This window comes from Cinclus cinclus, chromosome 11, assembly GCF_963662255.1.
Source record: "Cinclus cinclus chromosome 11, bCinCin1.1, whole genome shotgun sequence".
Classification (NCBI taxonomy): Eukaryota; Metazoa; Chordata; class Aves; order Passeriformes; family Cinclidae; genus Cinclus; species Cinclus cinclus.
In genome coordinates, this window is record NC_085056.1 from 18,599,976 (window position 1) to 18,622,900 (window position 22,925).

Below are 22,925 nucleotides of genomic sequence, written 5' to 3' on the forward strand. Positions count from 1 at the left end.
TCATTTTTTCTGGGGGGGGGGGGGGGAAAGAAAAAAAAATGAGCTGGAGTTCCTTATGGCTTCTCTTTCACACTGTCTATGTATCAATAAATATTTTGCCCATTTACTTAAAAAAAAGAAGAAAGTAAACTATAGAATAATTAGGTATAAAAACAGATTACAGAACAGTTCTGTCCAATTTGATTTTTAAGCATCTTCAGAGAATACAAAGAACTGTTGGTAAGAAAAAAATTCCAAAGTATGTATTTTGAAGTACTTGGAATTGTAATAAACATGCTGGGCAGTTGGTTAAGAACTTTTAAGCACCTATGATAAATTACAATTTATAATTTCTAATTCTAATATCCTGCAACCGAGCTCAGGAATCTTCTGCTATAAATTTTGTATTGCTTTATAGGGAAGATAATAGAATTGTTGAGAAAATAAGTTATATTCAGTTCTAACAGTATTTCTTCTTTTTTTTGTTCATTACACATTATTTAATATTTTCCTTTGTATACTTCTTGATAGTTGAGCTTTAAGTGAAACTCTGAAAAACAACATTAGGATTCAAAATACAGTGGAAGATTTTATTTTCAGGGTCACAAGTAGCATAGTGAGATTTCTCTCTTAAACAATGACACTTAGTATCTCTGTAGTTCTATGAATACTTTTGAAGTGTCATATTAAAACCAATCTCTTGGCCTTCAGGCAAAGAGAAGCAATTAGTCTTGGAGTTGTGAATAAATAAAAATCCATTTATATACCCGTCCTTGACACGTACCTTGCAAATCTTAGAAACTTCATCTAGTGGGAAAAGAAATGTTAAATCATGAACACCAATACTAATCATACCGCAATGTTGCTTCCTAAAACTGTTTAGTTTATATCAATCTTTTAAGTATTGATTCATATGTATATATTCATACATATTGAAACAAAACAACAGAAAGGCACTCACACACTTGAGGGAGAAGAAAGAACCGAGAGCGTGCACACAGAGCTCTAACGCGTACCTTTATTACCCTCAACATTAATAGAGGCAAGAAAAAACACAAAGCTCCCAAGCACGTTGTCCTTTTCTCAGACACAGTAAAAGCAATCCCGCACGAGTTACGTACCGTGCGCGGGCTTTTTCATTCCAAGTGCTACTGTGTCTTTCCTTTGATCTACAAGCAAACAAACAAACCGAATCTTTATTATCCGTGCATCCCATTTCCGCGAAGCACAATTAAACAGTGCCTGTCACAGATGTGTTGGGATGAGTCAGATAGCAATTTCTACTTTTTGTATAAGTGCAGTATTTTTAGGTCTTCTCTTTCCTCTTTAGCGTGCCTCAGTGCAGAAGTATCCTATTTTTATGCTGCTATGATTGCTGTTTGAGATTCTCATATTTATTTTTCATTTAGCAGTCAGTAATTCACAAAGAAAGTCAAAATTACGATGCCAAATCGTTCCAAATAGTCCGCCTGCACCCTTACAGAAAAATCTGAGTGAGACTCCGGCTGCGCGGCAGGTCAGGTCTCAGTGGAGCTTGTCCTGCCCGCATCCACTTGTTGACCAGAGTGTTAAGGAAATGAGAGTACTTAGGCTACAGCCTTGTGCAACCATCAGGTGAGGCAGTGGCTGGGGACACGCTTGTATTCGGAAGTTATTTTAGAATAAAATCTACCCCTTTGTGCCATGCTCACAGAGTCAGTGTCCCAGTCTGGAGGTCAGAGGTGGGACAGTGACCCCTACAAAGATCACACCTGGGCTGATGGGATGGTCAAGGAAAACAAATTTTAGTCTGTTCTGGATGCAAATCTCTGTGCTGACCTAGTTCTCATTCTCCTTTTCATTTCAGAAGCTCAGCTAAAAATCCATAAATTAAGGAAATTAACTGATGGAGCCTCCGGCATCTTTGTAAGCTATTTAAATCTTTAAATTTACAACATCTTCTGCATATATCAAGTAATTGAACTAACTGCAGGGATGTAACTTTAATGAGAAAATTTCCCTCTTCTCCTGTAGTTTGTACTCTAGAAGGGGAAAAAAAAAAAAAAGCTCCCCTTAGGAGAAAAGTTTCTGTTTATTCCTGCCACGGAAGAAAACTTTAACCCCCCTTCCCCAGTTTTGGGGGGTCCTGCCTGCCTGCACGGCGCCCCGGCTGCTTTGGGTGCGGGGCCGCGGGTTCCTCCCCGCTCCGACCTTCCGGGGCCGCGCTCCGTTGCGTAACGGGCGCGCGGGGCGCGCTAGTGGGCGCTGCAGCCCCGCCGAGCCGCGGCCGCCGGCGAGCGCGGCGCCGTTCCGCGGGAGCGGAGGCGGCGGGGCCGCCCCATCCCCCCCATGTCCCCCATCCCCGCCGTGTCCCCCATCCCCCCCGTATCCCCCATCCCTCCTATCCCAGCGCGGGGCGCGGCCGAGCGCCGGGAGCGCCGGGGGGCCGCCCGCCGGCTGCTGCTCGCTGGAGCGCGGAGCGGCTCCGCGCCCTCCGCCAAGCTTCCGTGGGGAGCAGCGCGGAGCGGGGGCGCATCCCCCGCGGCGGCGCGCAGAAACACGCAGGCACCGGCGGACCCGCGCCTCTGGCTGAAAGTTGAGGGAGGGATTTGCCTTTTTTATTATTATTTTTTTTCCCCTCCCTTCACGGAGGGGTTCCCTGCTGTTCCCCCCCCGGTACTGGGCCGGGCGCGCTGCGCGCCCGCGGAGCCGCCCGCGGAGCCCCGCGCCATCGCGCCGCGCGCTCTAATTGAAATGGCGCTTTTGGCCGGGGGCGGGCTGCCAGGGCGCTCCGCAATAGCACAATGCATGTCGATAGACGTCATTTGGTTTTAATGGCCTACAGGAAATTTGGCGTTTACAATGCGAGACATTAGCAAAGGGTGAAAGGGAGGGGGAAGGCAGGCAGGATGGATGGCTGGGAATAATTGCAGCCCCCCCCCCCCCCCCGGCCCCGAGGCCCCCCGTCCGCACCTCGGCGGCGCTGGGTGCTGCAAGGAAGGGGAGGGGGGGGGGGTGCCGGGGCTATTTTTTTATTATTTATTTTTTTAACTTCATCTAGTTTATCAACAAGTGCAGAGTGGGTGCTACCCTAATTGTAACAGAGGAGTCAAGAGATGTGAGAAACGTGCCCTGTGTTACTTATTTGGGAGCTGAAAATTTATGCCTAGTTGAAAATGCCTGGGGAAATATTACATCAGACCAAATGACAATGATTAAAATCAGCTTTTTTTCCCCCTTCCCCCCCTCTCTTTTCCTCCTTCTTCTTTTCAGTAAGTCTGTTGAAGGACGTGACAGTGGCCTGATCCTCCCCAACACCGAACCGTTATCCCCCGGCAGGGCCGGGCCGGGCCGGGCCGGGCTCCGCGGGGCAGCGCAGGGCTCAGCGCTCCCGCCCCGGCCGCGCCGCGCGGAGCGGCTCTGCGGGCGGCGGCGCCGGGGGCGCGGGCTGGGGAGCCGGCCGCCTTCCCAGCCTTATTTCATTTTCAAGGGCTGTATTTTATTTTATTCTTGGGGGGGGTGGGGGGGGGGTGGTAGGGGAGTAAATCTGCGGACCTTCACCAAAAGGAGGGAAAAATATCCAATTTTCATCGCAAAATTAGCTAGGGCGAGAGCAAAGGGCTGAGCTAATTGTAGCCTAATCCTCTGCCCTGCAGGCGTTTGCAAAGCCCTGAGCAAGAATTCGCTTTTTTTCCTCCTCTTCTCCCTTCCCTCTGTTATTTAGAGACGGGATTATTGCCTTTCTTCTCATAACAGCCTCGGCAGTTTCATTTAAAGGCTTTTTTTTCCCCCTCTCACACACACACATACACGCACAAAATAAATAGAAAAAGAAGCAGCAAAAAACAGGGGAAGAGAGAGGAGACAGAGAAGCTTTAGAAATAATAATCACAGCAGGATCTGCGGAGCAAAGATAGTAATAAAAGCAAAAAGCTGAGCCCATCCACACACAGCCCCGGCAGAGCCCAAAGCCAAAGGGGGGCTCGCAGATCTCTTCTGTGCTCAAGGTAAGGACGGCGGCAGCGGCTCCCGCAGCTGCCCGTGCGCCCGCCCGTGCGCGGCCGGAGCGCGCCGTACGCGCCGTGCCTCGCATCGCACCGCGCGGTCCGCGCCTGCTCGCGCTCCTTCCCCCCCACCTCCTCTTTTTTTTTTTTTTTTTTTTTTTTTTTTTTTTTGTAAAGTGCCTCTTCAAACTCACTCGGCTGCCGGCTTCGGGGAGCAGCGGCAGGGTTGTTGTTTTTGTTTTTGGTTTTTTTTTTTTTTAAAGCTACAGGACCCGTTTGCAGCCGCCCCGCTTTGGTAGCGCTGCGCGTGTGTGCGTGTGTGTGTGTGTGTGTGTGTGTGCGTGTGCGTGTGTGTGCGTGCGTGTGTATGTTTTGTTTTGCTCCGCTCCAGCATGGGCAGCGCCGGCGGAGCCCCGCGGCCCGGGGTGCCCGCGCTCCCAGCGCCCCCCCGGCCCCGGCTCTGAAGACGGCCAAGCCCCAGCGCGGCGGAGGCAGCGCGGCTCGCTCCGCGCTCTCGCATGGTACACGCGGAGCCGCGGGCTCGGGCGGGCGGGAGCGCGGGGTGCGCGGGCCGGGGCGCGGGGGCTGGCGGCGGGGCGGCTCGGCACAAAGGGAAGGCGGGCGACAATGGGGAGCGCCGCGTATGGAAAACACGGGCGGGCTGTGAATGAAACTCTGGCGCCAGTGAGAGTGGAAGGCTTGGTTTGGGGTAGACTTCAAACCACTCTAGGCTATAGTTTGCATTCCTGCTCCTGCATGCGATGTGGCACACTTCTGCAAAATTAATACATTAGCCTGGCTAATGCTCACCACCATTGGCTGCGCGGAAAATGTGCAGGATCGGGGATTCGGGCTTGACTTTTTTTTTTTCTTGCATTCATCTAAGACATCTCCTTTCTTGTTATGTGGGAATAAGTAAAGGACGCCATGTTGTGCCTTTTTTTTTTTTTTGGTTGAATTTTACCTTTGGGCATACAGTGTGTTCAAAAGAAAAAGGCAGAAGTTGAGTGACCGGGTGCATTGCTCGCTGGTGATTTCCCTGACCATCAGTAGGGAAAAGCATTTGGGTGACGTGAAACTTGCACTAAATAGACTGGAGACTGCCAGAGAGAGGCGGGTTGCGGGGGGGGGGAAGAGGGGGAGGAAGGAGAAAGCCTTTCCTTTTCTTCTTTTTTTTTTTTCCCCCCTTTTAAATTTTTTTTCGACTGGGGCAACCAGAGCTCCACAGAGAGTTCCCCCTTTGCCCCCCCCCCCCCCCAAAAAAAAAACCAAAAAACTTTTGGGCACGATCTCCTCGGTGCAGTGTTCGGTAAAGCAGCATGGAGGTGTGTGCTAATGTTTATGGACTTTTAATTTTGGAGCCGCCGAGCCCAAGGTCTGTAGCTCCCCCCGCCCCGCTTTGTCTTTGGGCTGGGAGCACGGCGTAGACAAGTTGTGGCGGCGGACCCGAGGGTCGCCGAGGCTGTTCAGGCAGACAAAGGTAATTGCCCGGTCTGTGCCTGTGCCCCTCCGGCCGCAGACGCTGCCCTGCAGTCTCGGGGCAGCTGCTGGCCCGCAGCGCCGAGATGGGGCGGTCGGGGGCTGCCCCGGCTGGGTCTGCCCCTCCTGAGTCCTGGGTCTGCCCCGGCTGGGTCTGCCCCTCCTGAGTCTATCCCGGTTGGGGCTGCCCCTCCTGAGTCCTGAGTCTGCCCCGGCTGGGTCTGCCCCTCCTGGGGCTGCCCCTCCCGGGTCTGCCCGGCTGGGGCTGCCGGCACAGCAGTGAAGGTCCCTGGGCAGAAGGAGCGGCTTCCCCGAGGCTCCAGGCGCGGCGGTGCCGGGGGTGCAGCCGGGCCCTGCTCCCCGGCAGAGCAGCTCCATGGCAGGTCCGTAAACCTGCCGTTCTCATCGCACGTCTTAAATGTGCATGAAGGAATTAAACTGCACGAGTGAATAACAGCATTAGTTTCAATTAATTTTTATCCTGGCAACAATAAACTTTAGAAACAAAGCGCTTTTACATCCTTAATTAGTCTTGCTTCCCATCTGTAGTCTTTTAAGTGCCTGCTCCTTGATTTAACTTTGTCCCTCCTTCAGAGCCGCCTCCTTTTTTATTATTTTACTTTTTTTTCTCCGTTCCCCCTTCCAGACTGCTGCCTGTTTCTTTCTGCAACCTTTCACCTCCCTTGTCCCTATCTGTCTGCTTTGCTCTGTGCAGTTTATTTCTCCTGTATTTTCCCAACATCAACAGCAGTATTGGTTACCATGGCCCCAAGCTATGTGCAGAGGTGGGGAAGCTTCATCCGCCCAAAACTTCTTACACTTTTGAAGTCTTTCTTTTAGTAGGATCTGAAATGTATCATCTAGAGTGTGTATTAAATGAACAGTATTCCTGAAGGCTTTAGAGCAAGAAAGGCAACACCCTGGAAAATTCTGCAGTCTTTCAGCATTCTCTGCCCTAGGGTTATAGCCCTGGGCACGGAGCTGAATGGAGCTCTTACAACTGCCTTCTGTTTACCTTTTATGGTTAAAATAACAGCTTAGCAAAGAAGCAACTTCATGGAGAAACGATTCAGTGAAATCATCTCAAGCTGTAGCAGCATAGCTAGTTTAATCACCCCTAGAGAGCTGAACAACTGTGAGCACAATGGGACACAAAATCATTTTGTGTGTAAATGAGCATGGCATTGTGATTATTTCACTTTGCATGGGCAAATAGTTTTTACAAGCAGTTAGTTTAGGAAGGCAGAAAAAGATAAGCTGGCTCTGAAAGATCTTGGTGTGTAATGTTTGAAAAACTAAATATTCACATAATTTGGGAATCAGGCTCTATTGATTTTGCCTTTAGCAGGTTCCTGTGTTACTTATTAGAGCAGGGTTATTGTCTGTGCCACTAGTTGGGATGCTGTATCCTGTTGTAGGCAGCTAAAGAGCAAGGATTATTTTACATGGTTTAATAAATGAAGTTTGTTAGTGTTTCTGCGATATTTACCCTTAAGGTTTTAATTTTCTCATCCATATTAGAAAATATGCGCATAAAGACTTTCACTGGATAAATACATTTAGGATTTTGCTTTGTGCATAAAATAAGTACATTACTCAGTGTGATGAATTTTTGCTGTGTGTTACATTAAGAAGAGCATGGAGTCATTAGAAATAGGGTTACGGTACCTTAAGGAATGGGGTATTTTTTTTGGAGCAATAGTGTCCTTCATGTAGTGCTTAGCAGTTGCACCTCTTGATAATTTGCTCATACAAAAATGTTTGACTTCCACACCTCTAATAAAAATCCAGGTTTCATTTTTTAGTATGAGTCCTCTACAGCCAGTGTTTTAATTCCTCTTCTCTCCCCCCAAAAGCTGGTGGCACCCTCAATAAGTATGAAAAGCCATAAAAGTTTGAAAACTATTTTAGCTTTCCAGTGATTTTCTATAATTAAGTGGTTTTTTCAACACATGCTCTAGCTGAGAAATGCCAAAAGCAGAGGATTGTTCAAAAGGTCCCTCCAGTGAATAGTATAAATTAAATATCTACTGTGTGAGTATGGCCTCACTGAGAATCTCAGTCTTTACAGATCAAGGAATTTACTGGTATACTAACATTAAACAAAATCCTAAGATAGCAGCAGTGTTTAAATATGCACAAATAGATTCATATCACTTGATCTTTAGCTATCTGTGCATATTTTAAAATTGATGTCTGTATTTCAAGACAAATGGTTAAATGTAAGACACATTTACAGAGGACTGGAAGTCCTTTGATTTCATTTGGAAATCATAACAAGGGATGCAGATAAGCCCTAATTAGACCCTTGTTTTGTGAAACTGCATGAGATTTATTTCTAAGGCAGCCCTGTACAAGGTCTGTACCTTTATCATTAGTGATAATGGTTGGGGTCTGAACCAAGACAGGGTTGACATTCAGCCTGGGTCTTCTGACCCTTTCATTTAAGTGAAGGAGTAGAGACTGGACATGAGTTTACAGAGCTCTTTGGTAAGAAAAAACCAGCAACCTTTGTCTGTGTTGGCAGACGGATTAGTAAACACGTTGCTAAAATACTGTAGATACTTGCATACTAAATTGTTTTTAAAAGTTAGTTGTTTTATTTATACTACATGACATATTTACTGAAGGTTGGCTACAGCAAGCTCTTGTGGGAAACAAGAAAGCAACATCTTCAGTCATGAAAGGATTCAGTCACTTTCCTTGAAGGTGGTGCTGTAGTGAAAATGTTAATGCCCAATTTCGCATCGGCTGACACAGAAGTCCTAGGACAGAGCTGGCATTTGCTTCGTGTTCAGTGCAGATGTCCATCCAGCCTCTGAAGAGACAAGGATGTGGATTCATAATGGGGTGATGTATTTCTGTGCTGTAGATGCAAGAAATTCTTAGGAGCTAACCAAGATGAAATACAGTAAATGGATATGTCATCATGACTTTGAGAAGCTGTTCAGATGTGTTAAGATTTTTCAATCCCTTTCTCTATAGCTTGGAAATTATTTTACAAAGAATGTTGCTAATTTATGTTCATCAAGTGGCGTAGTCGGTCATCTTGTGCAAAATACTGCTAAGAGAAAGGCAAGACCAGCTTTAGATTTCTGAGAAACATTGTCAAAGTAATGTGGGAGAAATAGAAATTCACTTTGCAATGCTGCATGTGAAGTGCTTGTCAGATGCAAGGAAGAGCCTGGGTTCTTGGTAGCATGCTTGAATTACAGAATACCAGGAAAATTAGATTATATTCAGAAATGTCTTCAACCATAATGTTTTGCATATGTTGCTTTCCCCATAAGGGGGAGAATGGATGTGCATTTTCTTAAACTTTTCTAAAAGGGATTTTTTTCCGTTTGACCTGTGTGCTGTCTGCACCAATTGAACTGAAATCAGCTCTGAGACACACGTTTCATGCAGAATAAGCTGTGCTTTTCTTAAGAAGTGAATTGAGGAATTTTCTTTTTGCTTGGTTGTCCTATTCATTTGTAAGATATTTCAGTACTTTTCGCTTTGATTTTGCTGAAAATTTTTGGATTCAATTCAGTAATTTCACTAATTTTCCAATATTTTTAGGGCAGGAAACATTAGGTGAATTGTGGAATTTATAATTTCATGTGCTAAATTATACAGTACCTTCTTGTCCTGAAAGCATGGGTCAGTCTATTTATCTTAATGTTTTCACTGCTTCCAGGTATTAATTTCTTTCAGTTTGAAAGCTTATTAGTTGTTTAGGTCTAATATTAAGGCTTAACTGAAAATTACCCATTTATTTCACAATTATTGAAAATAAGCTGGAAAATTGATCTTAGTTTGATGTGAAATTTACTACATGTATAAACTAAATGCCTTAGGTACTGAGGAAGTCACTAATTTAGAGGTGTCTTGTTACTGAGACAAACTTGCAAAAACCCCCTGAATCCCAATTCACAAATTGGTTATTCGTTTGTCAGGGGATATTTCACATCTAACACATAAGCCCACGACCTTTAATTAGAATTTTGCAGTTTGTTTTATGCCCCTTGAGGCTGACACCTTGAATTTTTTTTTCTTGATTTCTTATTGCTAATAAACATCTTTCTCTTCCCCTCTGGTACTTAGAAGAAAATGATGCAAATACACTTAATTACAGTGGTGGCAATAATTTGTAAGCTGAATATGTGATCAGGCGGATGCAAAAATGATCTGATTAGATCTGTGATCACATTGGGAAGAAAGGTAACACACTGCTACATTTAAGAGAAATTGTTCTTTTTGCCTCCCCGCTGCAGGAGGGAAGAAGCATGTCCCGTCTGTCTCTAACACGCTCCCCGGTTTCTCCTCTGGCTGCTCAAGGAATTCCTCTCCCAGCTCAACTCACCAAGTCCAATGCTCCCGTGCACATCGATGTAGGAGGACACATGTACACCAGCAGCCTTGCTACCCTGACCAAGTACCCAGACTCCAGGTAAGACCTTGGTGCTGCCAGGCTCGCTGCTCTGTTCCCTGCATGTACCTGTGAGCAATATTTCAATGCGAAGTACCATTTATTATATATTCACCACTTATGAATAATTCAGTTTCTGATTTATACAGTAACTTCACTAGGGTTCTGCAGAAAAAAAGGCCTGTACAATTTATATATTATTTAGAGAGTCTATTCATTTTCTCTCTCAACATCTTCTGCGCTCTGCTGATACGTTTGAAGCACCTGTTGGTGTGCTGCCCCAGATTATTTCCAACTGTACCAGGAAACTTGGTTCTTTCAGGTTTAGGGGGAAGAATTGCTTTTTTTTCTTCCTCCAGGAAAAAGAATGGTTTTACTACTGTGGGACTAGTAGATGCTTCTGTTGGCCAGCCAGAATCCTGACCTCACTGGTAGCTGTGTGCCTCAGCAGTCAGGTCCTTGGGCCAGTGGCTGGCTGACCCACTCTGGCTGCTGCAGCTACAGACTGCACTAAATTCCTGTGTGTTTAAATGTAGTGCCTTGTGCTGGACAGGTTGGTGACATGTCTGGCAAGATTGATGTAGATCTGGCCAGTATTATCTCAGGATAGACCCCAGATATGCCAGGTTAGGAATAGATGTGGCATGAGATGATATCTGCTCATGGATTGTTTGCCTGGCTGCCTGCTGGGGGATGAGGGATGGGGGATCCTGGGCAGTGTGGAAGGCACTGCTCTGTGAGGGGTTAAAGCACATTCATGGGAGGAGCAGGATGTTGAGAGGTGCCTGATTTTGATTTACAGTTATGGTCACTAAACCAATTCATCTTTTTGTCATTGAGGCTGCTCACAGTCCAGGGGGTGATTTCCAGGGGCTGAGTGTGAGTGTGAGTGTGAGTGCTGGGCAAATGTGGCTGTGCTGGGCCAGGGTGCCCAGTGCACTGTTGGCTCCAGAGAAACCAAAGCTCAGATTTTGTTGCCAGAGGTTTTGCTGCCTTCGTGGCCGGTATTCCATGAGAGATTTTTTTTAAATTTATTTTTATTTTATTTTCTTTTTTGGTATGACATGGTATGTAAAGAGCTAGTTTCATCTGAAGATTTTTTCTTTTAAAAGAACTAAGGGGTTTTGCAGATTTGGCAGGTTCCCAAGCAATAAATGACATTTATGGAGACACCTTGAAATGCCTCTAATATCATAAAGCATATGGCTGTGATTTCATTCCAAGGAAAGGGAGCTGCTGAAATTCTCTATGGAAAAAAGCCCAAATATTAAAATACCTATATTTTATGGTCAGACCAAAACAATGTGATTTTTTTGGACAGCATCTGTTTAATAATGTCTTTGTGGTACTGCTTTAATCACAGAGAAGAAATCTGTTTAGTGAAGAGAGATTTATAATAGAGGAACATACAGATGCTTCATAGTATTAAAAAATACAGTGAAGATTCAGCAGTTGTAGTAGAGTGACACATCTGTTTCCACATTTTAAAATATCACTGCTATTTTTAAAATATGCCCCACATCAAACTTACTTAATAAAAGCTTCAGTTATGGAAGCTTTGGGAGACTATACATAAATTCACAGATTTTATTTCAAGAGAATAGAGTATGGAATAATTTTTTTTTCTGGTTGATAAATAACAAAAGCATATTTCTTCAGATCTTGAAAGCACAAAACTGACGAGAGCTTACATGCTGCCTGATGTTTTGCTGTGTACTGTCTTTCCTTTATGTTGCTGTGTTATCTCGTGAGGCTTGAATGCTTTTTCAGCTGCTCAAACTTCAGTTCTCACTGAAGTGAGAGCTTTCAGGATGAAACCTGTAGATGACATTATTTTTATAGCAAAAGATAACCCTTCACCAGCATCCCAAGCAGGACATACTGCTTGATACATTACCAAACTGGGTGAAGGCTATATCTTAATTTATGACTTTCTTTTTATTTATTTTTTTAATGTCATTGTTTTTTCTGCAGTGCTGCGTAGCATGCTCCATTGTAAGCCCCTCACTGAGTCTGACTTGCTCTGGTTGGGACAAAGTACTTGCAGTTATTCCCCTGGGGATGGTTGGAGCTCCTGATGCTGCCTCCCTGCCCTGTGTGCATCTTCCATATGGCACAGACTGGCTTTGCAGTGGTGTGGCTGGAAGAGGATTCCTGGGTCTCTCATGGGGCAGGAGGAAGGAGATAGCTCTTCTGAACAAAACATCTGGAAATAATGCCAGGGCACTGCTGGCTTCTGCTCAGAGGTAAAATGTAAGGCCACATAGAGAGGCATGGCCACACTGATCCACATGCAGAGCTTTCTGGATTATTTTGGACAGTGTGTGTGGGTTTGAGTGTGAGTTTAAAAGCTTCAAATGCAAGAAATCACACAAATTTGTACATTGTATTTTAGCAAAAGATATAAGCATATGCTGAAATGCTTTGCTAAATCTTAGCTGCAGTCACATAAAATAGTTTGTGCTCACTGAAATTGAAAACTTTGAGAATAAACTTCATTTTTATTTGTTTTACAATTTCTGTTGCTTTCTCTGCGCTCCCAGATCCCAGAGAGCTTTTAGCTTGTAGGCTTTTTAGCATACACTGTACTTGGATTTTCAAGGACACGTGGACAGTGAGCATGTGTATAAACACAACCCAGGTGTGCACAGGCAGAAGCATCACATGCTGGTGGAAAACAGGAAAAAATAAATCACCAAGTCGTGTTTAAACTTCCTCAGTGTTTTAAGGAGGTCCAGCGCTACTCATTCCTGAGCAAAGTGAGTTCATGTTGACTGCAGCGAGGGAGGAGCTCCCAGCAGCTGGTGTAGGTAGGAGCAGTTCCTGCCTGTACCTGCTGCAGCCACCCCTCTGGTGTGACACAAATCACGGGTGACAGCAGCAGCAGGGCACATTTCTCACTGGGACCCCAGAGCAGTGACTCTGCTCTGCTGCCTCTCCTGGGCTGTGCCGAGCTCTGTGTGTGCTCCGCTCTGCTTTGGGGAGGAAAAGGACTGTATTTGGGAAACCTCACTCGAGTTAGAGAATGGCTGTTAATGTGAAACCAGAGGCCAAATCTTGCCTTTCAGAGATCCCAGAGTTGTTTCAGAACAACTTTGACAAGTCTTTGGTGTTGTTTGTATTAGTGCAGCTGCTGTGATCAGAGCATTTGTCCACTGATTAAATTTGCATAAGTAAAGGGTGCCAGATTAGTCATTAAAGGGGGTGAATGTCCTCTTTCCAGTAAATTTTTATGGCCTACATAAATTCTCTTAAGAGGAGAAAACTTGATCAAGGAGAAGAGAGTTAAACAGCCACTGTCAGAGGTGGTTTCTGAGCCACTCACCCACTACTCTTGCACACCTTTCCTGTTGGATTTTTGAATTAAATCACACACAAGAAAAAGAAAAAGCTGGCCTTTCAGAGGCTGAGAACATAAATGAGGCACATAAAAAGAAATTGTGATCAATAACAGCATAATGATGGTGGTCTCAGAAATTACCTCACAAATAATATTATTATTCCCACATCCTATAGCTACTTGTGGCCAATTTCCATGGATACCCAAAATTGTTGTTGAAGTTGACAAGCTTTGAAGGTGCAAGGAGTTGATGTTGTCTTACCTGGATCTGAGGCTCAATTTCAGTAGTTTCTTTGCAGCAAATTTTCCTACTTAAACTCCCAATTCTTGTAGTTCTGAAGTACAGGTAAAAGAAAAACAAAACAACAACAACAACAACAAAAAATACCACAAAAAACTCTGTTGAATTCTTGTGATTATTACCATCAACATGTTTTTTCTATAATAACTGGCTAAGTAGAGAAATAATTCATCTTTGTAGCATTTGCCCTGGAAATTTCATTCCTGTTTTCACCCAGAGGACCTCTAAAGCAGCCCCTTCACACGTTGACACTTGAATGTGGATTTATATGACAGATTTTAAAGGCTGCAAAACCTCTAGCACATCTGCAAACTGAGTTGCAAATTGTATTTATCCAATGGAGTGACACAGTTTTTACATTTAGAAAACAAACCTGCACCCAAAGTCCAAGCTCCTTGCCTGCAGTCAGGAATACCCAAAGGCATCGCCAGATCCCCCAGTCTTATTCCCACTGAACTCTGGCAGACATCTCATTGACTTCAAGCAGAAAAGAAGTAGAACCTCCAAATCCCTGTAGACCACAGCAAGCCCCAGCTTCTTGATTTCACTGGAAATTTTGATACCACTTTGAATTTTTGTTAGAAAGCAGAAGAAGATTTTTCGTCAGAAGCCCGTCCTTTCCACAGTCCTGAGCAGTGTTTTTATCTCAGAGGACTGCTCTGAGCTCTCTCTGAGTTGTTCTGCTATACAGGGTAGATATATTTCCCTTCCATTCTTGCCTAGTTTGTATTGTGTGTAACCCTCTGTTAAAGAGACTTCATTTGCTATAAAAGGTGGTGCTGTCCGTGGCATTCCTTATGCCAAAGGGGAGCAGGAATGATTTCCATGCAGGCTCTGCTGTCCAGGTGGGAGCAGTGTGGGTGCACAGAGCCCAGAGAGCCTCCCCCATGGTTTGCAGCCCTTGGGATTTAGGAGCTCTGCTCCCAGCCTTTCCCCTGGGGAGGATGGAGCTCCTGGCCCTGTGGTGCAGGGCAGCTGAGCCAGTGCAGCACAGAGCCCCTCCTGATCTCAGCTCTTGGGCACTGGGCATCCCAGTGCTCCATCCCAGTGCTCCATCCCACCACCCCATCTCTGGAGCCTGTGCCCCCCAAGGAAAACCAGCACAGGTTTTATTATTTGTTTCAGGAGCTAATGACCTTTCTACTAGACAGTAGTTTTCCAGGCATATCCCTGCCTCCCTGTCCTCTGAACCCACGGACTTTTTTGGTGATTGACAAGGGAGTCCCCTAAAGCATGTGTCTTCTCCTCTGAATGTTTCTTGTCAAAACACATTGGCATTCTTTTGACCCACCCTTAGACAAGCTCTCCTACCAAGCGACCTGATTCTAGCTACTCTCTAGTTATCTTTGGGTTTTAATTCACCTGCCTTTTCCTCCAGCACCTCCCTCTCCCTTGTTGCTGGAACTCAGCACTGACACCTGAGATCTGCTTCTCTCCTCTCCTCTGCAGTCACACCAGCCTGGACTGAGTTCAGGGGAATTCTCTGCTCCAAGTTTGAGGACCCCTCTGTTTTCCCTGATGGAACATGATTACTGACCCTGTAACAGCTGTATCCAGTGGTTTCATAGCTCAGACACACCTACTGAGATCTGCAAGACAGATTTCCCACATCATCCTTTCGCATGAAGGGCGCTGTACTGTCCTCTACTCTGCACTTCTTGGGAGGGAGCAGGGAAATTCTTAATTTAGATGTATTTAGGATATATAACACTCTGTATTTAGCAGAACTGAGAACATCTCATATATCTTGCTCATGTATTCAGTGTCAGTCTTCTAATAATTTATTTGCTAATTTTCCATCAAATCTGTGTATTATTGAGGTTATTGCCTGAAGACAATGTCCAATTAGCAAATTTTGTCACTTACCCCATGCTGGCAGTTAGGGTGTAAATCAGTGATTAAATAAGGCCTCTGCTCAAGACAGGTTAAATGGGGTGAAGGCCAGATGTGTTCCTGAGCAGTGAGTGTTGGTGGAAGGAAGGAAGGAAGGAAGGAAGGAAGGAAGGAAGGGAGGGAGGGAGGGAGGAAGGAAGGAAGGAAGGAAGGAAGGAAGGAAGGAAGGAAGGAAGGAAGGAAGGAAGGAAGGAAGGAAGGAAGGAAGAAAGAAAGAAAGAAAGAAGGAAAGGAAGGATCCATCCCCATCTGGAGCAGTGCTGGTTCTCCTGGGACAGCCCAGCCCCATGCTGCTGCAGTCCTGCACCACTGCAGTCACATCCATCCTGGCTCAGGTGTCTCCAGCTCTCTCCATGCCACTGTCACTCCATGCTGTCACCCCCAGCAGCTGTGCAGTGTCCCTCTCCAATCCCTCCCTCATCCCCCACATGCTCTTTCAGGCACAGTGAAAGACACAGGGACACATTTCAGCCTCTGGAAGGCTCCTGTTCCCGTGCCCTGTTTGTGGGGTGACACTGGGCCCTGGCAACCCCAGCCTGGGAACCTGTGTTCCCCAAAGGCACTTCCCAGTCAGATCCAGCACCCCACGTTCCAGCAGAGCACTACAAAATGTGCCTGCATGTGAGCTGCAGCACAAAGCTCATCAATTTTAATAGCCATTGTGAACTTAACCCGTACACCGACTTCTAAGCAAAGCACCTGAAGAGGTAGGAGCGGGTGTTGTCCCTGCACGTTGGGAGTGCTCTGAGAGGCAGAGGGTGGGCACGGTGCAGGAGCACTGCCACACCAGCCTGGCAGCTCTGCAGCGAGGGCTGAGCCTGCCAGGGCTCCCCGGGGCTCTGCCCGCTGTCAGGCACTGGGGTGTGTGCTGCAGATGAGAACAAGGAGCCAAAACCCAGAGGTTTTGCTTATATGCAGTGTTTTTTCTGAATTAACATATGGATTCTTACAGAGATTAACATAGCTTTTGGATTCATATCACGCACTTGAGAATCAGAGAGAAATCTTTTGAGTTTTTCTTATCTGGCCGTTGAGCAGATGTCTCTCTGGTTTCTAAGGGAACCTTGACCAGCAAAACCCATAAGATAAAAAACCCAAAGGAGGGCCTTTCCCTCTTTGCATCCTGTGTCTCCCCAGTCTGCCTGTGGATGTTGTACTTAGTAAAGCAGGAATTGGAGCAAGCAAAGGGTCTCCCTTTGCCAGTCTGTTTTATCAGGTGGTGTAAGCTGAACCTGTCTGTCCCCATCTGCAGAGCCAGTTCATTACAGGTGTTACATGGCCAAGGTCACACAAGTCCTTGAAGCACTTTGATAAGCTCTGGGAAAGGTGTGAAATGTTTGTTCCTACAGGTGTAGTGTCCTCCAGCACTGTGTGTTGCTGCTTGGACACATCCAGCACAGCTCCAGGACACATCCAGCACAGCTTCTGAGCAGGGGGAGGACTGACCAATGCTGCTACAGCTTGAGCTGCACTGGCCCCAGGTGCCAGAGGAGGAGTACGTGGCTTGGTCTCTGGAAAATAAAAATAATCTGTATTAAGGATGTGTTTACAGCTGGGAATGATGATGTTAAATACCCTGTCTCTGTCTGGCATTAACTGGACAAAGTCCTGGATGCAGTGTCTGTCAGAGCCCGTGGAGGAAGCTCTCTGTGGTAGCAGATTTCCACGTGTCCCTCTGTTCTTGCACAGCTAGAACAGTAGCTTTGGTGGTAAAGGAGAATAATCCCTGTAACCCTAACCCTGAATCCCATGGATTTAGGGAGATGAGAAGGAAGGCATTTATATGCAAACTGATTCTTCAGACCTGTTCGTGTCCAACTCTCCAGGATCTCCTACTAACTGCCATGCAGGGAGCCACAGCAGAGCTGAGCTCTCTGCTGGGATAAAGGTGTTTGCTCCTTCCTGCACTTGGTGACCACTGCCTTGCCCAGCACAGCCAGACTGGGAACTGCCCTCAGCTCTGGAGAGGAAAGCAGAGTTCAGCCTTTGGGAGGCAGATCTTGCTGTAATTGGGTGGGTTGTGTAACTTGCCTGGGCTGTGTGGAGCTCTAGGCACAGGTGGGTGTCACAGTCACTGGGAAGGGGCAGAGAGCTCCTTATGTGGAGGAGCAGACAGCAAATCAACCCTTGGGTGACTTAGAGAGATGACATGGTTGTGGTGCTGTGCCTGGCACAGGGTGTTCAAAACCCCTGAATTTGATAAAATTGCAGAATCCTACCCAGATAGCAGCTTCCTTGCCCCAGCTAGTCAAAAGGAAGGGCAGGTCTGTCCATGCAGCCGGGCTGTGGGCAGGAGGGGTGGCACCTGTGGCCTCTGAGGGCAGCCCAAAAATGAACATTGAATGAATGGTGTGTCCTGTACCTTTGGTGCAAACCCCAGCTCACCCTGCCTTGTGTTCTGCTCTTGCCTTTCATGTTCTGCAATGATAACATGCCTGTAGCTGAGTTATGCTCACCACATGAGTAATGCCCACCCTTCCTGCTTACAACAGGTTGAAAACTAGTCTGTTTTACTAAAACACAAAGAGAAGCCAGCAGACAGGGAGTAAAAAATTTCAGCTTTTTTTTCATTTAGCACTCAGTGTCTTGTTGGTCAAATTTGGTTTGTCATTTCTTTTGTTGCTATCTTTTCTTACCACTTACCTGACAGGGCAATTTGGTACCAGCAGCATAATGTAAATATTTTTCAGCAGTCAGTTTCAGGGTGGTAAGAGGAAAAGTATGTGCAGCGTATTTTGAGAAACCACTCCCACAGGATGCTGTGAAAGGAACTGCTTCTTTTAGGTGCTGCAAATGGAGCACCTGCTCAACACTGGTGCAAAGTACAGTAGAGATGCTGCACAATGAAATGCAGCACCTTTACCCTTAAAACTAAGGGGGATCTCCTTTATTGATTGCTGCTTCCTGTGCTGTGCATCTGCTCCCTCGTGGCATGCAGAGGAGTTGTGTAAAGACACAGGTTCAGTAGCTTTTTGCTGGAAATTGTGTCCCCAGGTCACAGCTCACCACTGGAGCTGACAAGGTGTTCCCCCTTCATGGCTGGTCTTTGAACACACATCACTGCTGTTTGTCTTTTGATTCATAAACTTTTGATTTATAAAGACCCTACGATGGCAAGTAGACCTAGTCTGCTTAGAGGGATATTTCATTAACTACTTAGGAAGTTTATAAAACTAAAGATCCCTAGATTATGAAGCAAGGGGGTATCTGTTTCGTAAGGAACGTGTTATGAAATTATTTTGTCTCTAGGCCTAACTTAATTATTTTCATGATCCTACTGGTGGTTATCGTAGGTGTCGTTCTGTGTGCATATTGTGACCTACATGCTTGTGATCATTTGTGAAATCTGAAGATTTAAAAATACATTGGACTCTATTATTTCCTTGCCTCCTTCCACTTGAAATAAATGGAAGTGGTTTGGGTATTGATGTGTTGAGTCAGGTCTCTCTTCCAGTGAAGTCAATGAGAGTTTTACTGTAAGCTTAAGTGAAAACAAGTCCTTTTGTTTTAGAAAATGAGCCTAATAACAGACCTGGCCAGAATAACCCTTAGTGTAACCCTGTTGTGCTCTATAGAGTTACACCAGGGGTTGAGCTGGTGTGCTGCATGGTGAGGAGTTACAGAACCTGAGCACTGCAGCCAGGTGTTCTGCTGGGTGTCCACAGTGCTTGGTCTCAGAGACTTCAGAGGGTGCAAAACCAGCAGTCAGATGAACACAAAGTGTCCTGCCCTTACAGGTGCATGCACAAACCTCTCCTGGCCTTCCCAAAAATATGACTCTGCTGCTTTTGAAGGAGTTCCTTTAAATTTCTATCTGTATAACTCAAATCGGAATTGATCTATTCATGGGTTAATGAAATCTTTAAGAACAAAGTGCATATTTAAATAGAAGAAATATGCAGGCATGCAAACACAGGATTCGTATGTGAAAGCAGAAGGGAAACTGGGTCTCTGGAGCACCAAGTAACAAGCTGGTGTGGAGGATGCCAAGCAGGAGCTGATGCAGGCTGGGCCCTGTGTGCTGTTACCCCAGTGAACTTTGCTAAGTTTTTGTTATGTGAAATGCAATAAATTGATGAGCATAGTTAGGCCTTGCAGTAGCTCAGCTTGTTCCCTCGTGCTGTCCTGACATAAAATGCATAACCTGATGGCAGGGGCAGGTATTGTCAGTCACTTTCATTGCTGCTGAAACTCCACTGATGCAGAATTACACCAGGTTGGTGGCTTTCCTAATATGAATTTACAGCTGGGAGAAGCTGCAGAGCTGGAATTGAACTCCAGAGTTATAAAGTCACTTCTCCATGCTCTGTCCACCAAGCTGCCTACTCCTTCATCTCAGCGGCTGTGATTAGCATGTACTGCATTCTTTTGATGCTTAAAAATGAAATGACATCTGTAAAAACTTTATGGGGCTTTGTTTTTACCTGACTTGCTCTCACTTGAAACTCTGGCAGGCAGAACTCTTAGTTTCACAAGTGTGCTTGATTGTGTTCTTTCCTGGTGCAGGCACTGACAGCTGCCGGTGTGTCAGAGCTGGGCACCAGGACACAGGCAGAGCAGAGGAACTTGGTGTTCACCAAATAGTGTTAAATTGACTCCTCTGCAATATGGTATGTGTTCAAAGGCTAAAATTGCTGCTTTTTTATCTGCCGAAGATCACATAAAGGAAAACCTGGGAGGAGTCCTGCTCGTGGATGCTGGGAAGTTATTACGCAGCATTTGCACCGTTCCTCTTGGTCAGACTCAGAAGGGACCATTTGGCAAGCACTGGAGGCTGAGATTGGCACCATAAAACTGCAACACTGAAGGAATCCCAGTGCACAGGGCAGGCTCCTGTTTCACCTCCCTCCTAATGGAGTGCAGCTGCTGCCAGTGCTGCAGGTAATCCATTTAGATCTGGGAGACACTTTGGCAGCAGCAAATCTCTCTCTTGAGAAAGTGGACAATGAAAACCAGGGACTCTCTTTAACCTCTTTGGTGTCATACTGTGTTAGGCCAACAATTTGTACCAGTGCAGTTTACACCAAAGGCTGCAGCTTTGGCATTTGGAGAATGTGGTGTGCAGACTGCTGCCTGAACTCTGCCCTTGCAAAGCTCACCTGCAGTTCCGTGGGCAGAAGTGACTAGTGGAGCTCCATAGGAACCAGCACATGGCAGTGGAGAAACTGGGTCCTCTGCTTGTGCCAGGGCTGTCTTGGAGGGAGCAAGGGCTGAATTTTGGCCAGTAGTACATAAGATTGCTGTTGAATGAAGAATTCTATGACTGCTTTTTAGTCTTATGGAGGGGGGATAATAAAGCTTGGAGTTAATACCAGTTTCAAACATATTTCCTCTTTGTTTCACATCCAGTTGTATTATGTTTGCAGGCAGGAGGGTTAAAATGGGGGCCTGCTTCTGCTTCCAATTAAATCAGAGGATGTTTTGGCCTTGACTTCCCTGGAACCAGAACCAAACCCATGACCAGAGTGTTGTATTTAAGAATTAATCTCTCACAGTTACATTAAGAAAGTCAGGTTCAGCTTTCAGCAGCTCATCAGAATTCAACAGTTAACAGTTGACTTGTTATTTTAAAGTTTTTGATAAGCTTGATTTTGCAGGGCAGGTGTACTCTGTGCAGCAGGTGCATTGCTGTCTCCTTCCCAGGTGTGGGTTCATTCTCCAGAGCCCTTAGAGAGGAGCTCCTCTTTTTGGGAACATGGCTGTGGGGCTGGGCTCTTCCCAGCAGACACGGTGGTGGTGTCTTACCTCCTGTCTGTCCCTGAAGTGAAAAACCTGCTGGAAATTCCTCTTTGTTTCTGCTCATCTGCCAATGGCCCAGGCTCACCAGCAAAAACACAAATCTTCCTGCTTGGTGTGGCTCCGTGGGCTTTGGGGATTGTTTTACCTTTGAAATAGTTTTTTTAAGAAGTTGTTCTTGATGTGTTCAGTTTCTTTAAATGAACAGCCAGGAAAAAACCACATTGGTTACAGCTTAATGAAAGGTTAGAATAAACAAGAGATTAAACATTATTCATCATTTGAAGCATGATAATAGAATACGGATAGAGAGAGCTGGATGCAATTCCCAATCACACTCAGTCTTGTGGAGAAACAGGACCAATGACAGTCTCCTGTATTTTCTGCAGTGTCTGCTCCAGAGCAGGTGCTGATGTGAGCTGTGTTGGAGGTGAGCAGTACTGTACTGCAGCAGTTTTGCATTCTGGCACTGGGCAAAATAGGTGTAGTTTACTCAGTGAAGGGCACGAGGATGGGCTGCAGGAAAAGCAAATGGAGCAAGGATGTAAGACAAGCTGGGCTCTTCCCAAATTGTCAACAACAGGAGAGCTGTACCTGTTTAGTGGATCAGCACACCAAGGAAATGTCTGAGCAGCAGGGGCAGCTGCTTGTAAGCAGAAAGCTGATTTATCAGTTCCCAGAGAGAATGGAATCATTCCTATTCACAGCACTGGGGATGTCCAGTTTGGGCACCAAGGGTCATTGGGTGGCCCTGCTCAGCCCAGGTGATGCAGAGCTGCAGCCTGGGCAGCCTGTGTCTGGGAACTGTTTCCTGCAAATCTGGAAATAAAGGAGATAATTATAGGAAAAAAGTGCTCAGCTTTCATATGTGTGTCATTAGAAGTGGAGGTCTGTGACTCCAGCAGGTTAGATGTCCTAGCTGTGTGTGTGAGCAGTGTGAAGTCACTGTATTTGTTGTCACCATTTGTGCTGTGTAAAAGGTTGTGAAGCCCTTGAGTCAATGACATCCCTCTTCCTCCTACTGAAACGTCCTGGTTTCACAGCACCCACACATGCAAAAGATGTGGAGGGCCAGACTCACACCCTGAAAGGAAAATGAGTTCCATTTGAAATTTTCCCTGCATTCACTGAGTCTCAGTGGGACTTCAGCCCATTTGTATTATAATACAACTAGTGTCTGCATGTTTGCAACCTCCCAGCATGCCCAGTTGCACTGGGGTGTTGGCAATGGAAGCAGTGTCCAGATTTAGTCAGACTGAAAATCTTAGTAAAATACTGAGTTATCCTCCACTTGGAGTTCCAGAAAGAAGGTGAGCAGCAAGAGAGCTGAGCTGGTGTTTGGTGCAGCCCTGCCCTCAGCAGGGCCCTCCTAACACCATGGTTAGGGGAAAGGGATGGTTAAAGGACTAGCAAGAAAAGACTTGTACAGGCAGGAATGTTTTATTTGAAATTCGTATCTTCTCATGTATTAATTTTCTTGAGTGCCTGCAAGTCCCACAGAGTTTGAGCTGCAATGCAGCTCTTGCAGGATTGGGACCTTTGGAAAACCAGGAAACTAAGATGCTAGTTTTGAATTTTGGTTTAAATTAAAGAATTTTTGTTCTGAGTCTATTTTCATGACCAGTATTTAGTGTAAATTATGCATTGAGAAAACCTGAGAGGCCCAGAATCCTCACAGGCCTCAAATCAGAGCAGCAGGAACAATGGCATAATAGAGGATAAAATATAAATTTATATTAATGTTTTTAATCTTCCCCAACTATTTAGGCAGAATTTCAGTTACAATTAAGTAAAAGGCAC

The 22,925-nt window shown here is 45.7% G+C and overlaps 1 protein-coding gene across 1 annotated transcript in view; it reads left to right on the forward strand.

Annotated features, from left to right (window-relative positions):
• Positions 1 to 8,273: 8,273 nt before the first annotated feature.
• The window catches only part of KCTD15 (potassium channel tetramerization domain containing 15), a 37,928-nt gene continuing 23,276 nt past the window's right edge, over positions 8,274 to 22,925 (forward strand). Inside the window, exons 1-2 of the mRNA XM_062500175.1 lie at positions 8,274 to 8,291; positions 9,701 to 9,876. Coding sequence (XP_062356159.1) covers positions 8,274 to 8,291; positions 9,701 to 9,876 — 194 coding nt within the window. The remainder of the gene's footprint in view (positions 8,292 to 9,700; positions 9,877 to 22,925) is intronic.